General features: G+C 57.7%; 1 protein-coding gene across 1 annotated transcript in view; it reads left to right on the forward strand.

Moving 5' to 3' along the window:
- The first annotated feature begins 243 nt into the window (after positions 1-243).
- The window catches only part of VSTM2L (V-set and transmembrane domain containing 2 like), a 31,763-nt gene continuing 10,633 nt past the window's right edge, over positions 244-21,373 (forward strand). Inside the window, exons 1-2 of the mRNA XM_037164531.2 lie at positions 244-566; positions 20,201-20,370. Coding sequence (XP_037020426.1) covers positions 446-566; positions 20,201-20,370 — 291 coding nt within the window. The 5' untranslated portion in view covers positions 244-445. The remainder of the gene's footprint in view (positions 567-20,200; positions 20,371-21,373) is intronic.

The raw sequence follows: 21,373 nt of genomic DNA on the forward strand, positions 1-21,373 counted from the left end.
GTGCGCGGGGCCGCTCCCCGCGCCGCACCCCGCCCCCTCCCTGCCCCCTCGGGCGGGGGACTCGGCGGGTACCGCTTTAAAAATCCCCGGCTGGGCAAAACTTTGATGATAAATCAGGCGGCAGATCCCTCCGCCACCGCCTCCTCCGGCGGGAGGGCGGGAGTGGGAGGGAGGGGTGCGGCGGCACGGCGCGGCGTGGCCTTCCGCGCAGGGGAAGAGTCCCGCAGTCGGAGGCGGCCGGCTGGGCGTGCGCTCGCTACCCGCGGCCGGGGCTGCACCGGGGCCGGGCGAGGGCTGGGGCCGGGTCGGGCCGCGTTCAGCGGACGAGGGGCCGCGGTTGCAGCCCGGCAGCCAGGCCGCACCCGGCAGGGCACGGCGGACGCGGGGTCTGCGGTGGCCTGAGCCCCGATGTGAGGCGGCGGCGCCCCCGGCCGGAGCGCACACCATGGGAGCCCCGCTCGCGGGGGCGCTGGGCGCCCTCCACTACCTGGCACTTTTCCTGCAACTCGGCGGCGCCACGCGGCCCGCCGGCCACGCGCCCTGGGACAACCACGTCTCCGGCCACGGTGAGTTCGGTCGCCGCCCCCGCGGACTTCCCCACCAAACCCCACCCGGGCTTCTCCGCTCCAACTTGGCGGTCCCGGGGCTCGAACCTGCGCTGGCCGTGGCAGGAGTTCCGGGGCGCCCTCTGCCGGGTCCCGGGACCCGCCCCGCACCCTGGCCACTCCTGCGGAGGAGCGGGCACCCCATGCGCACCCCGGACGCTGCTCTCCCGGAGAGCCCCTTTCTCCCCCCATGCCCACTCTCGCCGACACACACACCTCCACGGCCACACAGACATTCACAGCCACGAGCACGCTCAGAGCCACACTCACTGCTTTCTCACACTGACAACTCCTACCTACCCTTGCACATCTCCAGACACCTCGGTTCCTGCTCCTCACTCATAAGCACTCACTCTTATGCCCACTACACACACACATCGACACTACGGCTGGTGGGCTCGCACCCTGCCAGCTGGCACGCAGGCTCACACACTCTGCACAACTCTTGCCTGCCTGCCTGCAGACATACTGGCAAATACACACACACACTTGTGAACACACTTTGCTCACCCACCTCTCTCTGCCCATCTGCCTCTCCCCTTTGTGGATTTAAACCCACAGCTACCCTTGTCCCCTCGCTCTCCACACTTGTCCCTTATGCCACTGGGAAACCTAGGGGACAGAAGACCCTGCATCTTGACGACTGGTAGCCTGGGGCTGCAGCGGCCCCTTAGGGTAGGTGCCTCTCAGGGACCGAGGCTTGGTGGGAGCCCCTCAAAGATACTGAAATAGTTGGGACTGCCACTTCCAGCCAAAAGAATGGAAGGGAGAAAAAGATACTAGATGGTTTTATCTGCCTCTGGGGGAGGGCAGCAAGCCCCGGCCCTTCCTCTCTAGGGTACTGCCTCTCACCACCGTCCTCAGCCTCTGAGAACTGAAACGTGAGACGTCTCCGCTCCAGCCACCGTGGGATCGTGGGATCGGGGGAGCAAGCACTCCCAGCACGGGTTGCCTGAGTGCCAGGGCTCCTTCCAGCCCCAGAGGAATCCAAGTTGGCAGCAGAGTTGGATTGTCTGGCGCTGACAGCTGTGGGGGCCCCTGTGCCCTGTGAGCCAGACTCCAGTATGGGGACCAGGGCATTGATAAAATGGAGACCCTTCCTCCACCCATCCCTTCCTGGCAGAGGCCCCCAATCCAGTGGGGGAGGCTGCAACACCAGTGTTGGGCACTGTATGCCCAGAGCTGGGGTGAGGTTTGAACAAAGGGCAGAGAACTGCTTGATTTATTTTTATGGGACAGAGTAAGCTCTGGGACGGGGGCGGGGAGTCGGGGGATGGGCACAGATAATCAGAGGCAGCTTTACTGGGGTGTGAGGAGCGAGCCGGATTGCTGCAGGGGGCATGGGGGGCTCCCAAAGCTCTTCTCAGGGTCTCTGCTTTTTGAGCTCTATGATTCCCTGCACCCTCTGCCTTACCACATTTGACAGCAGCCACTTGGTATATCCTTCTTGCACCTTCCTATCCTTCATCTAATTTCTGCCAGTGTGGAGGAAGCAGTGGTAAACAGCAGAAGGGTTATCCCGATCCTCAATTTACAGGTGAAGAAACCAAGGCTCAGAGAGAAGGGACTTGCCCAAGGTCACACGGTGGCTGCGTGGCTGAGCTGGGACCGGCCCCAGGATCTGTGGGGAAAGACAGCGCGTTTTCCAGGATATTCATCTCCCTGTCAGATTGCCTCCCACTCACAGGAGGGAATTCCTCCTTCCGTTCCCCTCCCGGCTTCCTCAGCGTCTTGGCACAGTTGGAACTTGCTCTAGAAGGGTTTTCCAGGGAAGGGCTTCCCTGAGTTTGTGGTTCCGAGAGGTAGAAGGACGGGCTTTGAGGTTTATGATCTCCTGTCCCCGGAGCACCAGACCCCCAGGATTTGGATACGACTCTCATTCCGGAGGTGGTGCCCTGTAGCAAAGCAGGGTTTGCTCGTCATGTAGCAGTGTCTGCCTGCCCCCTGGTGCTGGGTGCGCCTAGGGGCACAGCTCTGTCCCCTCTGGACCCTGGAGAGGTCAGCTTCGTGGTCCAGTGGAGGAGGGGCTTCATGGAGAGGATGCAGCACTGACTGCTGGTGACCCTGGATGTGGCTCTGGGCAAATGAGTCACCCCTTTGGGCTCCTTTTGTCCCTCAAGAAATGAGGAGGCCAGGCAACTCTGCAGGGGACAGACTGCATTTCCCTAACATCGCAAGGTTCAAAGTCACCAAGTGGTAGCTGCGGAGGAGCCCATGTGGTTGCCCCTCTGCAGGGCCAAGCGCCTGCCACCACAGGAAAGGTTTGGAGCCACTCACTTAATCACAAAAAGAAACTGTTATTAATGATAGTGAGACGCGGTGAATAAGTGGGTCATGCCTAATAAGCCGTTTGTGTTCAGGAGGAGAATACCAATTTGATAAAAGCTGTGTGTGCTGAAAAAGCTCAGAAATTGCTGTGTAGCAGATTGGAGCCTGATCGTTCCATTATTCCTAGGCTCCACGTGTCCTCAGCTGATTCAGGAAATGTGGTGGGGTTAGGAAGGTGTCTGTGTGGCCGGTGCGGGGTTGGAGGCTGGACGCAGGGGCTCCTGGGGAGAGGCCCACGACTCCAACAGCGTGCTGGCTGCTCCCCTCTCTAGCTTGATCAGAGCCCAGCCTGGCAGACAGGCTGATGCCTCCTTCCTGCCCAACCTGGGGCTTCTCACAGGGAGAACCCGTCGTCAGATGGGTCCACAAGGACATCTGTCTCGCTTCCCATCTCCTTGCTACTTCCCTTCAGCCCACTTTGCAGAAGGCTTTTCAGAGGCGCGAGGAATGAATGGGGAGTGAATGGAGCATGTCACTTAGGGGGGCGTCGGGAATCTGGAGGCTGGGGTGGTGACGGCCAGTGTCTGCTCCTAGTAGGTACTCAATAAATAGCAGTGTTTTGATTTTTCCTTATCAGAAAGGGTTAGCTCACTGCCATGGGCACAGCAAGGGTAGGAGGAAAGGGAGTAATATTATGAAACACCTACTGTGTGCTAAGTGCTGACAAACCCTGCCAGTGTTAACTCATGGACACTGACATTATCAATGGAAGGCTGGTATTGGCCATAAGAGGATCCCGAGGTCCAGAGAGAACCAATGACTTGCCCAAGGTCACTGAGTCCGCACAGAGGGCTGGAGAGCTGTGCCGGGAACGAATGAAGGTGTGTGTGGCAGATCTGGGCCTGCCTCCTCCGGGACGGCCTTGGGGTGGGCTTGGCAGGTCACGTGACAGGACTTCTCCCCCTGCACAGTCCCATCCAAGCGAGCTCCCTTCCAACTCCCCAGGGAACTGGTGACACAGTGGGTTCCTCCAACAGGAACCAGCTGCTCAGAAAGGTGGCAGGACCTTGCTGAGGCCACATGCAAGTGAGAAAAGTCAGCTGGGTTGGACTTTTCCAGCCATCTTTCCAGGACTGTCCAAGGCAGGATCTTCGTGAGGATCTTTGCAGACCCCCTGCCCTGGAGCCACCCAAGGAATTTATTAAATGCAGGTGCCAGGGTCTCCCCAGACGTGTTGGCCAAAATGATTATTGCTAGAACCTTGGAATCTGCATTTTAATACACTTCCCAGATAATTCTCCTGCAGCCTGGAGTTTGGGAGCCACCGCCCGAAGGATTCGCCCAGACCTGACGAGACGTGTAGGGACGGGAAATTGTCCGGTGCCAGGTGCTGCTGGTTTGATCTGGTTTTGCAAGAGGGGGAGAGGTCCAGGCTGGAGCAGGTGTGTGGACCCCGAGAGGAGATGTTTGTTACACTGCAACACACATCTATCCTCCCACCCCGCCCCACCATACACCCATACACCACACACACACACACACACACACACACACACACACGCCAGCGCCTTCAATTATTAATACACCCCAGTGCAGACAAAGATCCTGACTTGGCCTGTGCTTTGTTCATTGAGTGATTCACTGTTCTGAGGTTTTCTATTGCCAGGAGGGAGCAGTGGGGTGCGGGGCAGGGGGAGGGGGCCACTGGGCCCTTTGGCAAACAGCCTGTGCACTGAAAAATGACTGTGGCTTTCTTGTGTTCCTTGCCGAACTGTTGGTATTGTGCTGTCAATAAGCTGGCTACTTTGGTGGCTGCAAGATGGAGAGAATTGAGTACTGTCTTCCGAAGGTTATGATGTTAAAAATGTGTCCGCCGTTGTCTCGGGTGTTGGTGATTATTCTATCAATTACGCCCGTAAACACTCCACCTTGGGCTGAGGGTTTCCCGGCCTCCTGTGGGGAATTGGCCCTCACAAGCGCTTTTCCCCGAGTCCTTCACACCAATTGGTTTTGACACCTTGCCTATCAGCGGCTCCTGTGGCCTTTCTCCAAGCAAAGGGAGCTGCGGGCGGCCAGCAGCGTGGGGAATTCTGCTCATCGCCACGGTGACAGCCTGGCGTGGGGAAGTGTCCTCCTGACAAACAAACAGACAGGGTCAGGGTCGATGGGAGAGTGGTCCCCTCCAGCCCAGCAGCTGCCAGGGAAGGAGACAGGCGCTTGGAATGAATCACCAAGGCTCGGACCCAGCCAGCGAGGCCCCGTGGACCATGTTCCTCCACCCCTTTCACAGGGGGGAAGACCAAGGCCATGGGCAAGAGAGCATCTGCCCCAGATTTCCTGGGAGGTATTTGGCTTTGGAAATCACCTCATCTGTACCAATAGGGAGAGAAATACATGGACATAAATGTTGAAGACTGATTGTCAGGCAAGGGCCTTAAATGGCATCGTCTCATTTGACCCTCAGAAGAACCCTAAGAGGAGGGCACTTGCCCTGGAGGGGAGGTTAAAAGGCCGGCCCAAGGTCACGCACCCAGCAAGTGTAGGATTCGAACCCCGGAGTGTGGCCCCAGCGTCTGTGCTCACAGTGCTGTTTCGTTCCAGAGACACAGGGGAGAGGTGGGAGGATGCGGTGACCTTCACGTTCCGCACGGCGTGTGGCAGGGGAGCAGCGGAAGTGGCAACCCCAGACCAGAGTGCTGCCTCGGTGACCTCCCGACTGCGGAGAGGTGGAGAGAGCCACGCGGGTGGGGAAGGGGAGCACGTGGTACGAACAGTGACATAGTGCCCACGTCAGGGTGGGTGTCAGCAATGGGGAAGGGCGGTGGCATGAAGCAAGCCCACCTCCTGGTGCTTGGCCATGACCCTGGACGTGAGGAACCAAAGCAGTTGTTAATGGGTTTGTGGGGAGAATCAGCTCCGAAGGGAGTCTGGGCGCAGTTGGACACACGGGGGCCAGAATCTGGGCACTCTCATTCCCACCGCCCTTGTAATGACTGGGGGTTCCAGGGCTGGGACAGGTCAAGAGTCCCTTGTGTCCTACTCTCCTCTGTGTGGCTCAGTGGGCTGGGCATCGTCCTGCAAAGCCAAAGGTCACCTGTTCGATTCCCAGTCAGGGCACCTGCCTGGGGCGTGGGTTTGGCCCTGATGTTTCTCTCTCACATCGACCTGCCTCTCCCTCTCCTTCTCTGTCCCTTCCCCTCTCTCTAAAAATACATAAATAGAATCTAAAATACAAAAGAGCCCCTTGTGCCCGGGCACCCACAGCCACGCCCCACACGGGGAAGTAGCAGGGAATGAACGGATGGCCAGAGCACGAGGCAGAGGTCTGAGGTGCAAATCCGGGAATGTTTGCTCATCCACATTCGTGTTTTAAACACCTGTGTCATTTTAATTTCACAAGAAACCCAGGTTTTTAGGAGAAAAATCACAGAACTGGAGCCCTTCCTCATCTCTAGTGCCCATGGCAAGGGCATCCCTGGTGAGTAAGGCTGATTTCACCTCGCAGTGGGCAGACCCAGTCCCCCAGGGTTAACAAGATGCCTTTAGAATAACGGGGTTTCGGGGTGTGTCCCCCTCTTTGGACCCCAGTGAGACTCTTCCTTCGGAAAAGGGGTGGTGGTCTCACCGAAGGAAGAAATCCATCCTACCACCGGTGACCCTGGGGTCCACAGCCCACCCGCTGGCTCCCTCCGGTACCGCCACTGTGGAGAAGCCTGGTGGGCCTGCTGTCCCCGCCCACCGCTGTGTCCCCTCCCCTTCCTGGAAGCCAGCAGAGAAGTCTCTGGGAATTGGGTGCACGGAGCCCCATTGAAATCCTTCTTCAAGACTCCCAGGGGCCCTCAGCAAGATTGGGTCCTACCTTGGGAGATGGTGTTAGGTGGAATCCAAACAAACCTCTTATATTTTCATACTTATACATTTATTTTAATGTAGATTAGAAAAATATAACCAGCACATCAGAACCGTGACTTCACGAACATGATTGCTTAGGATGGAACCAATGGGGATATTTAAAAAATAGTGGGATGGTTTATAGGAAAACATGAAGGGCGTAATCGAACGGGTGGTACACAGGCGCGTCATGTGCGGGAATGACGGGACTGGGGACCCCTCTCAGCTCACGCTCCCTGCTCCTCACGCTGGAACCACTGGCCTAATGGGGGCTACTGCCAGGTATTGGAAGTTTGATTATTCATTCATTCATTCAGCAAATATCGACTGAGCGCCTGCTGTGTACCAGGTTCTTTTAGCCACTGGAGACACATCAGTGAAGAAGACAGATAAGGTTCTCGCTCAGCAACTGAAGCTATAAAAAATATCTGCATAAATTGTGCCAAGAGTTAAGAAGTGGAGGTGACATTTGGCCTGGAGAAGGGCGTCCACCCCTAGGGCAGTGGGGGTGTCCGGTAGCGAGCTGCTCGTCACAACCGGTGTGCGAGCTGGACCCCAGCAGTTATTAGTCGGAGATGTCATGGAGGGGACCCCCGAGTTATTTCCCAAAGGAGCTGAACCTGGTGAAGTGGGCAGAAGCCAGCAGTTTAGTGACGGTGCTGGGACAAGGGCCCACGTGGACGGAGCTCCCAATGCAGAGGACGCCCGGCCTCCCACCGGGGACATGGCAGGGGTGGGCCCTTTGCAGTCCCCTGTGTTGGAGGTGGGGGTGGGTAGTGACTCCTTTGCGACTTCACTTCAGCTCCAAGTTAACGTGCCAGAGCTGGGCCAGGGGAAATGGACCTTGGGTTTTTATCCACCCTCCCCTGCTCTGCCATCTGTGCGGCTGGCAGGTCCCTGCCCCTCCCTGGGCCTCCATTCCCCCCACCTGAACCACACCGAGTTTGTCTAAGCTCAGAGTGCCTAGAATTCTTCCATCTTGTACCCTCCCACCATCCCTTGTCCTCCAGTCAGCAGGTGAGGGCGGCCGATGGTGCAGCACTTGGTGCTCAGCTCTCGGGGGGCCTTCCAGGGTCTGTGAACCGAAACACCAGCCAGCGTTTGTCCAGCATTTTCTGAGCCTAGCCCTTCCCTTCCCTCCTCTCACTTACTCCTCAGATGCCCTGGGGGGAGCACACTTCCCTTTCACAGAGGAGGACACTGAGGCTTCCGGGGGTGGGGCCACCTGTGAGAGCACAGAGACGTTGAATGGCAAAGCCAGGCTTGAGCCGGGCTAGAGCCCGGCTGGTGGGCTGCGGAGCTGCCGTCCTCAGCCTGCTCCTCGGCCCTGCTCCTGGCCGCCCGAGCAGGTGGGCGTGTGGGCAGGCGCTCTGTTCCGGAGCAGCGCCCTGGCTTCATCTGATTCTCTCAGACCTCCTGATGCCGAAGTGCTGCGTGGCCCTCATCTGGCAGAAAGAGCGTGGTCTGAGAGTCCAGACTCCGGAGTCAGTGGGAGGTGGCGGGACCCTCAGGGCATGCGTGTGTGACCCTGGACGCACTTGCCTGGGTGTCCACGTCTGAGCCAATGTCTGGAGTGAGTGTGTTTGGGCGACTGACCATGTGTGACGAGAGGCACTGTGGCAGGGTGGGAAGGAGCCTGGGTGGTCTGTAGCGTCCTGGCCAGGCTGGCTTCCTCTGCCCAGCTGCCTTTGCTTCAGTACCAGCTTCCCCTCCCCTTGCAAGCTGTTGCCCTTGGGACGAAGCACAGAGGCTCTGGGAGCATCTGGAAGGTTGGAGCTGGAGCTGGGAGACGGGGCCTCTCAGAGCTATCAATTGTCTGGGGCGGCAGTGCCCATCTGTGGCAAATGTTTGCCTGCCCCTCGCTCTCTGGATCTTTCTCTCCCCTGGTGTGTGCAACTCTCTCTCTGTCCGTGTGTGTCTTTAAATCTCTCTCCATCTTTCTTTGTCCCTTTCTCCGTGTCTGCTGAGCCCACCTCCCTCTCCTCACCTCTGTCCTCTCTTTCCCTCTGTCTCTCTGCACACACACGCACGCACACACTCCCCCCCTTTAGGATGTCACCTCCAGATTACACATACACATATTCTGGGTATCACTGTGGCTTTCGCAAGGAGCAGGCCAGTGAATGAAGAGAATAAAAGAATGAATGACCAAATGGTGGAGCTGCAAGGGGCCCTGGAGTTTGTCTAGACTGCGGGCTCCTAATAATTTGGGAGGTCACCGTCCTCTGGTGAGAATCTGATGAGAACTGGACGGTTTCCTTAGAGACGTGCCACATTGTTTTGCTGAGTGTTAGTGGGTTTGTTAGAGGCCCCAGAGCCCCCCTGTGGTCCTCAGGAGAGGCGCCCTTCACTTCACCAGGGGTCGGCGGAGGACTGTCGGGGGATGATGGGAAACGCCGGTGTGTGTGCACATGTGTGTGTGTGTGGGGGGGGTAAATACACCAGCGTCCTTTCTGGTACCTGAGCACACCAAGCTCCTACCTCCTCAGGACCTTTTCCTGGGCGACTCCCTCCCTCTGGCAGCTTCTCTCCTGCCTGCTGGCTCTTTCTCATTCTTCCTGCAGCTCCTCAGAGGGGCCCATGCCCCTGTCAGAGCCTCATCGTGATCGCCCCATCTGGCACCCAAAGCACCCATCAACATACCCATCTTGCAGAGGAGGAAACTGAGGCCTAGAGAGGTGCAGTGGGCCAGGGGCCCCACGCCTAGTTCAGAGCAAGGGAGCAGAGCCCAGACTTTGCTCCCCCCCCAGCCTGGAATGTTAAGGGCGCCCCTTGGGGTTGGAGGTCTTGACTGACCACCCTTTCTTAGGACCCTTGGGCTTCGCTCCCAGCTGAGGGCGGGGAAGGCAAGAGCAGAGGGCAGGGTGTCTGTTTTGCTTTGTGAGGTTTTAAAAAACTGATTTCCGGCCTCCGAGGCGGCAGCAATTACGGCTCGCTCACCAGGGAGCTGTTTTCTGGCTGTCATCAGCCCCGGGAAAGGGTCCCTAATGGAGGCCTGGCGGCCAGAGCGCGTGGCAGTGGAAATGGCACTCAAAACAGAGCAGCACTAATGGTCTCAGGTGGGCAGAGGCGAGGGGAGGAGGGCGGGCTGGCTGTCGGCCAAGGCGAAGGTCTCTGGGGCAGGGGCCCTGAGGCTCACCAGCTGCTCTCCTTATGGCCCCCACAGAGACCCGGGCCACGGAGCCTGAGCTCCAGCTGGGTGCTGGGTGCCCTGAGCCCCATTCCTGCTCTGCTGCTTCTGTTAAATCCCCTCCCTGGCAGAGGCAACAGTAAGTGCAAAGGCCCTGGGGAGGGGCAGAACCCTTCTGCTAGTTCGGTTCTCTTCTCTGGTTCTAGAATAGTCCTTGTGCTTGAAAAGGCCAGACCAAGCCAGTCCTCTAGGTGAGGAAAAGGGAGGTGGGAGCTTCGAGGATGGAGAAGGTGAAGCAAGACCACCCAGGGCGAGGCAGCCTGGTCATCGCCACCATCACTGTGCTCCCCGGAGCCCACCACGTGCCAGATGCTTACGGGTGTATATATGATCCCGCTGAGCCCCCAAGTACCCATTTTACAGGTGGGAAAACTGAGGCTCAGAGATTGGCCTGCAGTTGGGGTTCAGATCTGGGTCAGCCTGATTCCAGAGTCCACGCATTTACTGCCTCAGTATTGGGTTTCCCAAACACACCTGGGCAGGAGGGCGAGGGGCTGGGAAGTGGGGGTGGTGGGCTCCACCCAGGTCAGGTTCTGTGGGGGGGGGGCAGCACGGCCCCTCTGCCCATGTCTACGGGGCAGCCCCTTCTGCTCGGTAGCGTCTGTGGGCTCTGCCTCAGTTTCTCTGCTCCTCTTGGTCTTTCCTGGTTTCCCGGTGCCATCATCTCTGTCTCCCCACTTCGACTCTGTCCCCCACGGCCCTGGCCATCCCTGGCTCCGCCCTGGATGCCTCTCCACCCCTCTGACTTTCCTTCTGCCTTCTCAGTGGACCCGAGGGTGCTCCTTTCTGGGGTTCTGGGGCACCTTCTTATCCATGTGTCTGATGCAACCTCCCTCTGCTTCTTCTGTGCACCCCTTTCTGCCTCCGGCCGGCAGCCTGGTTGAGGACACGCCTGGGCTTTGGGCTCAAGTCCTATTTCCCACTCAGCCTCTCTGAGCCTCCGTGCCATGGGCTTAGCCCGCTGACTTTGCGGGATGTTCGGGCGAGGATGAAAAGAGATGCCCATTTGCCTTCCAGCTCCCTGCACTTTGCCGCCCTTGCCTCCCTCCCTCCCTCCCAACCCATCGCTCCGCTCCCTGTAACCCAGTCATGCGGGAAGCAGAGGCGGGAATTCCACTGGGGAAACCTGCTCAACTCCCACACTCCTGCCGGTGCCAGGATATTTTCACTCTCCTTAAATCTCCCTAGATTTGCAGTTCTGCCGCTGTCTCCCTCAATGTGGGCGGTGGCCGGGAAGCACCCCACCCCCAGCCCTGGGTGTCCAAATGGCTCTCCTGGCTGGGTCAGGGCTGGACCTGGGCAAGGCCCCCCCCCTCTCCGTGCCTCGGTTTCCCCATCTGTAAAAGGAGCATGATGGTAGTGGCCACTTCCAGGTTGCTGTGGGGGTTTGATGAGCTATTTTATTCAAGAAACACTTCTATAAAAAGGCATGAGATACGATATCTGCTACAATGTGGATGAACCTGGAAAACATTATGCTAAGTGAAAAAAGCCAATCCTAAAAGACCACAGATTTTATGATTCCGCTTATGTGAGATACTCAGCACAGGCCAGTCCACAGGGACAGAGGCAGACTGGCGGTTGGCGGGGGTTGCAGAGTGACTGCGTCACGGGCACGGGGTGCCTTTGGGGAGAATGGAAACGGTTGGGGACGAGAGAGAGGTGGCAGCTGCACAGTGATGTGACCACACTAAATGCCACCGAGTTGTTCCCCTTAAAACGGCTGATTTTATGTTCTGTGTATTTCACTTCAATGGAAACTAAATAAGGAAACACCTTATAGCATACACTTTGCACCAAGTAGTCCACTTTATAAATCTTAACTCATTTAATGCTAACAACAACCCTTTGAGGTAGTTGTTATTCTTATCCCCCATTTTTCAGATGAAGAAACCAAGGCACAGAGCATCACCAGGCACTTGGCACAGAGTAAGTGCTCAGAAACATTAGCCATTTTAATTTCTATTGGACAGGGCAGCCGCCCCCCCCCCGCCGTTCGCAGTCAGCTGGGGCTGGGTGGGGAGTCCAGAATGTGCTTCTGTGTGTCTAACACAGCAGGGAGCCCTGGCCAGTGTGGCTCAGTGGGTTGGGCATTGTCCTGCAAACCGAAAAGCTGCCAGTTCGATTCTCAGGGTACATTCCCCGGGTTGTAGGTTTGGACCCAGTAGGGGTTTCTCTCTCACGTCGATGTTTCTCTCCCGCTCTGTCTCCCTCCCTTTCCCTCTCTCTAGAATCAATTAAAAAAGAAAAACTCAGCAGGGATGCGGTTGAGTCTCCACTGCGTCTTGCACCCTGAACCAGGCTCTTTGTGTGCATTCGTTCATTTCATGCTCAGAATCAGCCTTTAAGCCTTGACGCGTGTGGGGACCAAAGCTCAGGGGAGTGAAGCAACTTACACCAAACCACAGAGCAAGTAGGGCAGAGCCGCAGCTTATATCCTCACCTCTAAACCCTGGACTCCGCTCTCCCTGACCCGGTCTCCTTCCCCCGGGCCCCTCCCCCTGGCACTCCCGTGCACAGAGCGTGGGCCGGCCCTGAGGGTGCGGAGGAGCAAGGCCTCCGAGTGCACAGGACCGGGACCAGAGACAGGAAAGTAAACAGCTCCCCAGCAGGGCTGACGTTTCCTTGATGCCTCCTATTTCATTCGAAATTCATAAATTTTGTATTCTATTCCATAATATATTCATGTTTGTTTTAAGACAAAAATAATGCTCTTTCCCCACTTGGGGAGAGAAACCAGCGCCTCAGGAAGTTCCTTCTCCAGTCTGAGTAGCACAGACCGTGAGAGAGTCCTCCATTCATTTCTTTGTTCATTCATTCTACGAGCTCCCGAAATAGGTGCTGGTCCTCACCACGCGCAGGGCACAGGGAACCTGGTGGTGAATCAGACAGGACGCAGCCCTGTGAACCAGGCTAGAACAATCTGTAGGATTCTGGTAGGTGAGTGGCAGGGAGGCTTCCAGGTAAAGTCGTGGAGGTGGGCTGGGCGGGGGCAGTCTGGGAAGCCCAAGCCTGTGATGGGGTGTTGAGGTGTTGGAGGCGGCTGCCACCTGGTCACCGTGTGGGGGATCCCAAAGCTCTTCTCATCAAGAAGAAAGTCTGCTCTGAATATAAACACCTCCCCCTCCCCTGTCTCCCCGGCTAATGAGAGAACATGGAGATTGAGGCTTGTAGCCTTCGATAAACAACCTTTCCTAGCTCAAATTTACGAACGCTGTTTGGTTTTCATGGTGTTTATTTTTACGGTTACTCACTACTTATGGCAAGGGATGCTGATTTTCCGTTTATGGTAGTAATAAAAGTCTCCTTTTAAGTTGAAATTTTTGGAGTAAAAAGGGAAAGATGCTTTGAAAATAAATATCAAGTAAATTATAGTGTAGGTGATACAGGGATCCTGCAGAAATGGTGACGGTGGTCCCCAAAAGGTTGAACTTGGGAGACCCTCTCTCTAAGATGTCCTTTCCTGTTTTGGGCTCCCTGACTGTTCAGACCCCACTCAGCCTTCAAGGTCAAGCATGGCCCCTCCTCCGAGAAGCCTTCCCTGACTCCAGGCAGACCTTTCTGTCTCCCAGCACTGCCGCCTTGCACGACTGTGTGAACGGAGCTCAGCCTGAACAACCGTCCGTGGTGATCTAGGCTCAGTCCCGGGCTCTCGTTGTTCGTAGGACAGTCATGGTCTGTCTGTGTGTGTCCTGCAGGCTGCGGGCTCCGTGAGGACCAGGGCCTGGCAGGGGTCCAGGATGGCTGATCTCTCGTTCTTGAGCCTCTACAGCACATTGAGGCCGGCGTGTTCCCACTAAGCACACCGCAGTTCCTTAAGCTTTTGTACAAAAGGCCTTTCTCTCCGCTTCTGGAGAAGAGGAAGATTTGTGCACTCCAAGATGAAACAACCCTCCGCGGACTCACCCCTCGCTTCCTCTTGCTGCAGGCAGCCTGCCAGAAGCCGGGGCTGCCTGGGAGCAACCAGAGAACCTCCGTGCTCCCCCCCACCTCGCCCATCCCTGGGGAGGAGGGGCTCTGGCTGGCGCCTGCTTGCTCAGGCCCTGGGGGCTTTTCCATCCTACTGATCAAATGTCCATCCCTCTGATGGACATTTTTATGTCTCCTGATTTCAGGGGTGCAGGGAGATTCACAGGTGAGCTGGGGCTTCATTCCACACTCCCTCTGTAGCCGGTTCCCCTGTGCTGCCCATCTGCTGGGAGCTAAGGTGGCCACACACCCGTCCAGCCCCAGCACCCAGCTGAGCTGGGCAGAGAGCAGGCTCTCTGGAAATGGCCTCCCCAGAGTCACACTTTTTCATGCTGAAGGGCAGTGAGAGCTTGGAGAGGACTCTGGTTTGGACTGGAAAACTTTGCAGTCAGACTTGGGGCTGAAATCCGCCTTTGTTCCTTTATGCTGTGCGACCTCGGGCGCTACACCTCATCTCTGAGCCTTGGTCCTCCTGTGAAATGGGGCTGACGGCAAATAGTACTGCCTCCTCGAATCTTGGGGGGGGGGGGTGAAGTGGCGTCCTGTGTACAGCGTCTGGCACGTGAGAGGGGCTTTCTTCCTTGGACACCGGAGCCAGGGACCAGCCCGTGGCTCCAGGTTCTCTGAGCCTCTGTTTCTCCACCTGTAACAAAGGGACAGTGGTCTGAGGATTGATGAGGTGGGGTCAGGCACACCCACCTTCTGGCTAGTGGTGGGGCTCTGACCCAGAAGGCGATCCCATGGGGTCGATGGGCCCATCTGTGGGCCTTGAGGTCGGACAGCATGGGGAGCTGCCAGGGAAGTGACGCTGCCCTGCCTGCACTGCTGGCATTTATCTGTGACCCCGTTTCACTCTTCGGTGCGTATGCAACTCTGTGTGTCCTCTCCGGGAGCCGCCAGCGTGCCTCTCGGTTTGGATGGGCACCCCTCAGCTGGGCCACGCTGGGCTTGGGCACCGGAGGGCCTGAGGGCCCCAGGGAGGGAGGGTGAGGAGAGGGCTGCCCTGCTGGGGCCTGGTTCATAACCTCCCTCGTTGCCTGGGTCCGTATGTCTGTCCCCATCCCTCAGCTTGTGAGTGCAATCCCCCGACAAACTCTTCTCTGGCACATAGTAGGTGCCCAGTAAATGTTGTGTGAATGAATGACTGGCTGAATGAATGATAGGTCTTTTTTTTTTCTTATAGTTTCTAACAAGGCCTCTGGGGTTTTGTTTTACCTTTCTTTCCCACCGTATTTACTTATTTACTCACTTACTTACTTACTCATTTATTTATTCAGCACATGCCTAACAGCGCCTCCCAGGTGCCTGCTTCATGCTGGACAGTGCGGTCCCCTGTCCTGGGGAAGCTCCCAAGTCGGGGGAGGCACAGACACCTCGTTATCTGTCATCTGACCCACCCAAGTGGGGCAGTGGGAGGAGGACTTGGAGATCATGGGGGCCGAGGAGGGCCTGGGCAGAGGGGAGGTCCAGGGGCCCGCAGGGAGGTGCTGGTTCTCTCTGCTCTGCTCCCTCCACCTCTCCCCAGCTCCAGCTCTGCCTTGGTTCCCCTGACGAGGAGCTGCCCCAGCACCATCAGCCTGCCCTCGCTCTGGCAAAGATTGGTGCCTGGGCCTGGGGTTCAGTCCCTGCAGGCTTCCTGGAGGAAGCAGCCCCAAACCAGAGATTTGAAGTTGGAACAGCAGGGAGGGCTGTGCAGAGGGAAAGGAGATTTGGGGCCGAACCAGAAGGTCTGGGATGGGGAATCTGAGCTCAGAGACAGAGGGAGCTGGGGGCTGGGCTGGGACTGCCTTTGCTGGACAAGCCCCCTTGGGGCCTGAGTGAGTGCCACTGGCTGTTCAGGGGAGCAAGCGCGGGAGGGGAGGAGGTTCAGGCTGACAGATGGGGGGTCGTGGGGCCAGGCGTGAAATACAGACGTTATGTCCACTGTATGATCTAATGAGGCTACAAAAAAGCATCCTTAAACATCTTTCTGCAGAAGACAGAATTCTGAGCTAGAAGTTGAGAGAAAGGAGAGCTGTTTGTTGAGCACCTGCTCTGTGCACGGGCATGTTACCTTGTATAATCCTCCCCTGCGTGCTCTAGAGGGGTTTGTCCCGGTCACGCAGCTAGGGGGTGGAAGGAACAGGATTTGAACCCAGGCCTGAAGGCAAAGCCCTAGCTGTTTGTGCTGAACCAGGGTCTGGAAGGTTAGGAGGGAGGTCAGGGCCCTGCTCTTTAAGGGCAGGCAAGGTTTTCCAGGTCGTCCCCTGCCTTTCCCAGAAGCCAAATGGAGAAGCTCAGGCCAGGGCCACAAGCTGTTTTCTGCAGGTGATGCCCTGCTAACTGGGGCTACGGTTAAACCAATACATACCCCTGCCCCCAGTTAACAGCAGAAAGGAAGGAGACACTGCGTACATCAAGCCCCTTTCTCCTTCTCCTGCTGAACCCTAACTTGTGGACACTGGTTTTAATTGTCTTCCCAGGAGACCAGCCCTGCATAGACCCTGGGGCTGGAGAGCACAATCACATCCTTCTCAAAACCTATAATTACACCCGCCTCCCAGGGAACTAGCTGCGAGGAGTACCCAGCAGGGAGGAGGGCTCAGGCACAGGAGGAGGTGGAAGAGCAGAGATGGATTTCCCATCCTGAACTCAGCAGGGACACTGATGTGGAGGCGGGGGGTCTGGGTGGCTAGAGGGCCGGAGGTCCGGGCGGGGGATCAGGAAGAGGAGCTGCGGGAGCAAGGTCCAGAAGTGACAGGCTCCCACGGTGGAGGCCTCTGGGACTGGGTGCGGATGTAGTGACCTTGGGGCCTTGGTAGACTCAGCTTTCCCATCTGAGAAATGGGCATCGTAACGCTCACACCTGCTCTGTAGCATGACGGAAGTGTACGTAAGGGGCTCAGCTCTGTGCCCGGCACAAAGCAAGAACTCCACGTTTATGAGAGTTGGCTTCCTCGTCATCCGAATGAGGACGGAGTGCCTGCCATTTTCTGGTGCTGATAGGGTGTCCCCACTCACGGAGTTAGGAGAGGGAGTAGGAACCTCTGCCGGCTCGAGCCGCCCTCTTGCAGTGGAGGTGGAAGGGACCGAGCTCCCCTTCCCTAGAGGTGTGCAGGTGGGATGCAGAAGGGTGGAACCCGGCAGCTCAATTTCACCTGCTATTTCAGATTTTTTTAAGTATTTTATGTATTTATTTTTAGACAGAGGAGAAGGGAGGGAGAAAAAGAGGGAGAGGAAACATCAGTGTGTGGTTGCCTCTCATGTGCCCTCTGACTGGGGACCTGGTCTGCAAACCCAGGCATGTTCCCTGACCAGGAGTCGAACCGGTGACCCTTAGGTTTGCAGGCTGGAGCTCAACCCACTGAGCCACACCAGTCAGGGCTTAGACCAGATTCTCACGGAGGCTGATGGGCCCCTGGGTCTTGGTCACGAGGGCTGGTCAGACACAGGTTCAAAACAGCTCTCTGTGAATCTTGGGCAAGTCATGTCATCTTTCTGAACCTCATTTTCCTCATCTGTCACGGGGCGGGGGGGGAAGAGTGGATTAGAGAGTATTAGAGATGGCGTCTGCATAGTGCTGGGTACACAATAGATGCTCAATTAATGGTGTGGGTTGTTGTTTTTTTTTGGTAAACAAGGCTCTCCAGCTTTCCCTTCCTTCCGTCTTGGTTCACACCTCTCCCTTTTTCTTTGCCGCTGCTGCCCACCCTTCAGGGCCTGCCTGAGTATCACCTCCCCCTCCCTCAAGCTTCCCTTCCCCCCAGTAGAGGTGACCCATCCCCCCCCCAGTGCCTGAGGATGCACATTACTTTCTCCCTCCGCTGTCTGAGCTGGCGGGCTCTCGGCCCATGAGTTCTAATCCCCACGGCGCAAAGGAGTAAACAGGCTCTGAGAGGAGTAGAGATTCTGTCAAGGTCACGCAGCAAGTCTGTTGGCAGGAACAGGCTCCGTCCTCCATCCCTGGCTCCTTGCCCTGCGCCCTGGTGCCTTCCTGCAGACATGGCTTCTCCCTGAGTGGTGGGGCGGGGTCCCTGGGTGGTGCCTGGAATAAGCTCATGCTGCCACTTGTGAACAGGGAATGCAGATGTGCCTTCGACGGTCCAGAGCCTCTGTTTCCCCCCTCGTCCTGCAGACATACTGTCCTCTTCACCACTAAGGTTGGAGCCAATGTACCCTGAGGGGCCTCCCCTAGCCCGCCCCACCTAGACAGCTCCGCACAGGGGCAGAGGGGATCAGAGAGAGCTTGGGAGCAGGGCCCACTGTGGGAGGAGGAGCTGGTGGCCACACCCACAGCCAACTCATTGGGCTTGGAGCCAGACTTTATCTTCTGACCAGAAGCCCCTCCCCCTCCAGGCTCACCTCCTCTGGGAAGCCTCCCCTGATTGCCTCAGACTGGGTGAAATGTCTCCTCTGTGCTTGCCCAGGCCTTGCACCCAGAATAAAACAGACTTCCCCTTCCTGCCCCACAGGACCTCGTAAGGTTGGCCACTTGGATTGTTTCTTTTTAAGAAAAAAAAAGAACTTTACAACCAAAAACAGTTGGGATTCTCCGGGAAGAGTATGGTCTTGGGAGTCAGACATGCCTGGGTTCAAGTCCAGGCTGTAAGCACGGCCTTGGAAGGGTCACTCCCAGGCACTGGGCCTCGGCTGCCTCCTCTGGGCAATGGGGCCATGCGAGGGGGAGGGGAGCTCAGGCTGGCACTGTCCTCACCTGTGGGGGTGTGGCCACTCGTGTCCCTGAGTCCCGGGGGTGTGGCTGGTCTAAACTGAGGTGCGTGGGGATGGCATAAAATGCACACTGGCTTTCCAAGACTTAGTGGGGAAACAGTGTGGAATGCCTCCTGGATGGCTTTCATAATTTGAATAATATTTTGGATATTTTGGGTTAACTGAAATACATGATTAAAATTCACTTCTGTTGTACGACCTTTTTTTTTTACTTTTTAAAATGTGGGTACTAGAGACTTGAAACCTCAAGTGCCTCGAACGCGTCTCTGTCCTGTTGGACAGAGCCCCTGCGTGAGCCCCCGGGATTCCTGGAGGACAGACCAGGCGGGGGCCTGCGGGGTCGATGGCGCAGCAAGGCTGCCTGGTGGGAGGGCTGCGGAGACAGCATCCTTCCAGGACAAGATAATCTCTGGTGAGAAGGGGGAAGAATTCTAATTACAACTCAGGACAATATTTGTTTGGAGAGACACGAGACGGAACATATGGTGGGGGGGGCTCAGGGACATGTCAAGCGGGGGGTTGTCTCTCACTTCCCGGGCAGTGTAGCAGGGGCGGCGGGCGGGCTGAGGCTCCTGCTGGGTCGGGGGGCAGCCCGTCCTGGGGTTTGGTGGGGGAACTGGGGTGGGGGCACAGGAGGCAGGCGGGGCTCCCACCACACACCCTGGGGCTTTGAGGGGATGGAGAATGTCTCAGTCGTTTGGCACACAGGGAGCAACTACCTGCTAGGTGCCAGGAACTATGTAGCCACGGGAAGCTCCCGGTCCCCATTCTCATGGAGCTGTGACAGTGACCAGAGTGGCTGGGAGGTGCGGGTCGGGGGAACCTACTCTGGGTGGTCAAGGACAGCCTGCCTCTTGGGGGGCCAAGTTTGAGATGAGCTTCGAGTGACTTGCAGGCAAAGAGGAGCCAAGGGAACAGCATCCTGGGCACTGGGAACAGCCAGGGCAAGAGTGAGGTGGAAAGAGGCATATTCCCAGGACAGAGAGGAGACCTGGGGGAGGTGGGCTGGGCCCCAGCCTGGTGGGCTTTCTCCCCAGTGCAGTAGGGTCAGGGGAGGGCTCTGAGCGAGGGTGGCCCAGCCTGATTTGCTTTTACAAAGACAGCAAGGCTGCTTGCTGTGCACTGGGGCTGGGAGTAACCGGAAGGGAACCGGGACGGAGGTGACTGGCGAAACCTGGAAGATTTGATGAGCAGGACAGCTTCCTTTCTGGCCTCCTGGCCTCTTTGCTCACCCCTTACAATCCAGCCCTCCTGTGATCCACCGCTCCCCTGCGTGAGCCTTCTGTAATGCCTGTGGGCTCTGGAATAGAAGCCCAGCTCCCTCAGAGCGTCCAGGGCCCTAGGCCGACCCCTTCACCCCTGTGTCTTGCCAGCTGCTGCTGCCGCACAGCTGTCTGCATGCCCAGCCTTGCGGGGCTTCTCCAGGTGCCCCACCTGGAGCCAGGCCGTCCCCACCTGCAGGCCTGGCGGCTCCCACTCTCCCCACCCCTCCCCCACCTGCCAGCACTGTGCCCGCAAGCCTGTCATTTCCTGAGCCTCGGCCACTCCCCCCCATTTCTCCGCACAGCCCTGTTCACAGAGACGCCCCACGACATGACGGCGCGGACGGGCGAGGACGTGGAGATGGCCTGCTCCTTCCGCGGCAGCGGCTCCCCCTCCTACTCGCTGGAGATCCAGTGGTGGTACGTGCGGAGCCGCAGGGACTGGACGGACAAGCAGGCGTGGGCCTCGAACCAGGTACTGCGCCGAGAGGCGAGCGTTGGGCTGGGAGAACCCCGGCCCCCGGGGCAGGGGTGTCCCTACCTGTCATCTCCTCTGAGGAACCTGGGCTGCAGCAGGGTTGGTCTCTGCAGCACCCACCTCTACCCCCTCTTCTTCCTGAAATGGGGGCTTGTCTCCGGGGAGGGTCAGAGCGAGCCTGAGCACGTGGGGTGGGCACGACCAGAAGGTCCCTCCAAAGAGCACATTGTGTAGCCACAGGGAGCTGGTGGGGAAACTGAGGCCAGAAGCTGGCTCCAGGTTATAGGTGGGGGGGCTCCTGGCTCACCCCCTATCACCTCTCCAAGCCAGGTGGGCAGTTGTTCTGCAAAGGCCCCTGCAAACGCGGGGGCAGTGTTGCCAAGGTCAGTCGCAAGCACGCACAATTTCACACCCTTTTGCACACACGCAGGCACACGCCTGCCACCCGGTCACTGCACACACGTTGGCCTCTACACAAGGACGCATTCCTTTGGGCACACCGCAGCACCGGATGCTGTTGGTGCCCCTGCCCACGAAGCGGGGCACACACTACCCTTGCCACCAGCCCCACTGCCACCCCCACCCCCGCGACTCTGCCTGAGGGTCTTCTGTGGACGGTGGAGCCTGCTGGTCATCAGGACAGGCTGGAGGAGCGCTGTGCCGACAGCCAGCTGACAGGACCTGGAGGATCCGTCCCCAGCTCCCTCGCGCTCAGCCGGGATGAGCAAAGAGCACTCTCTGCCCTGCTCCCGAGGTGCCCAGTGGGAGTGAGCACCGTGGGCACGGGCTTGATTCCACACCCTGTGTTGGCTTCCTCCCCTTTCTTGTCTGGCTTGCTCACTCCCCTAGTGAAGGCTCCTGGGACTCCCCACTGCGTAAACTCCCCGCACTTGAGTCTTCATCCCCAGAGCTGCATCTGGGGGAACCCAAGTCAAGACACGTCCATTCTCACACTTGTTCCTATGCAAATAATATGCAAACACACATCTCCCTACCCCCT

Source organism: Artibeus jamaicensis, unplaced genomic scaffold (assembly GCF_021234435.1).
Source record: "Artibeus jamaicensis isolate MK-2021 breed Jamaican fruit bat unplaced genomic scaffold, CSHL_Jam_final contig_685, whole genome shotgun sequence".
Classification (NCBI taxonomy): Eukaryota; Metazoa; Chordata; class Mammalia; order Chiroptera; family Phyllostomidae; genus Artibeus; species Artibeus jamaicensis.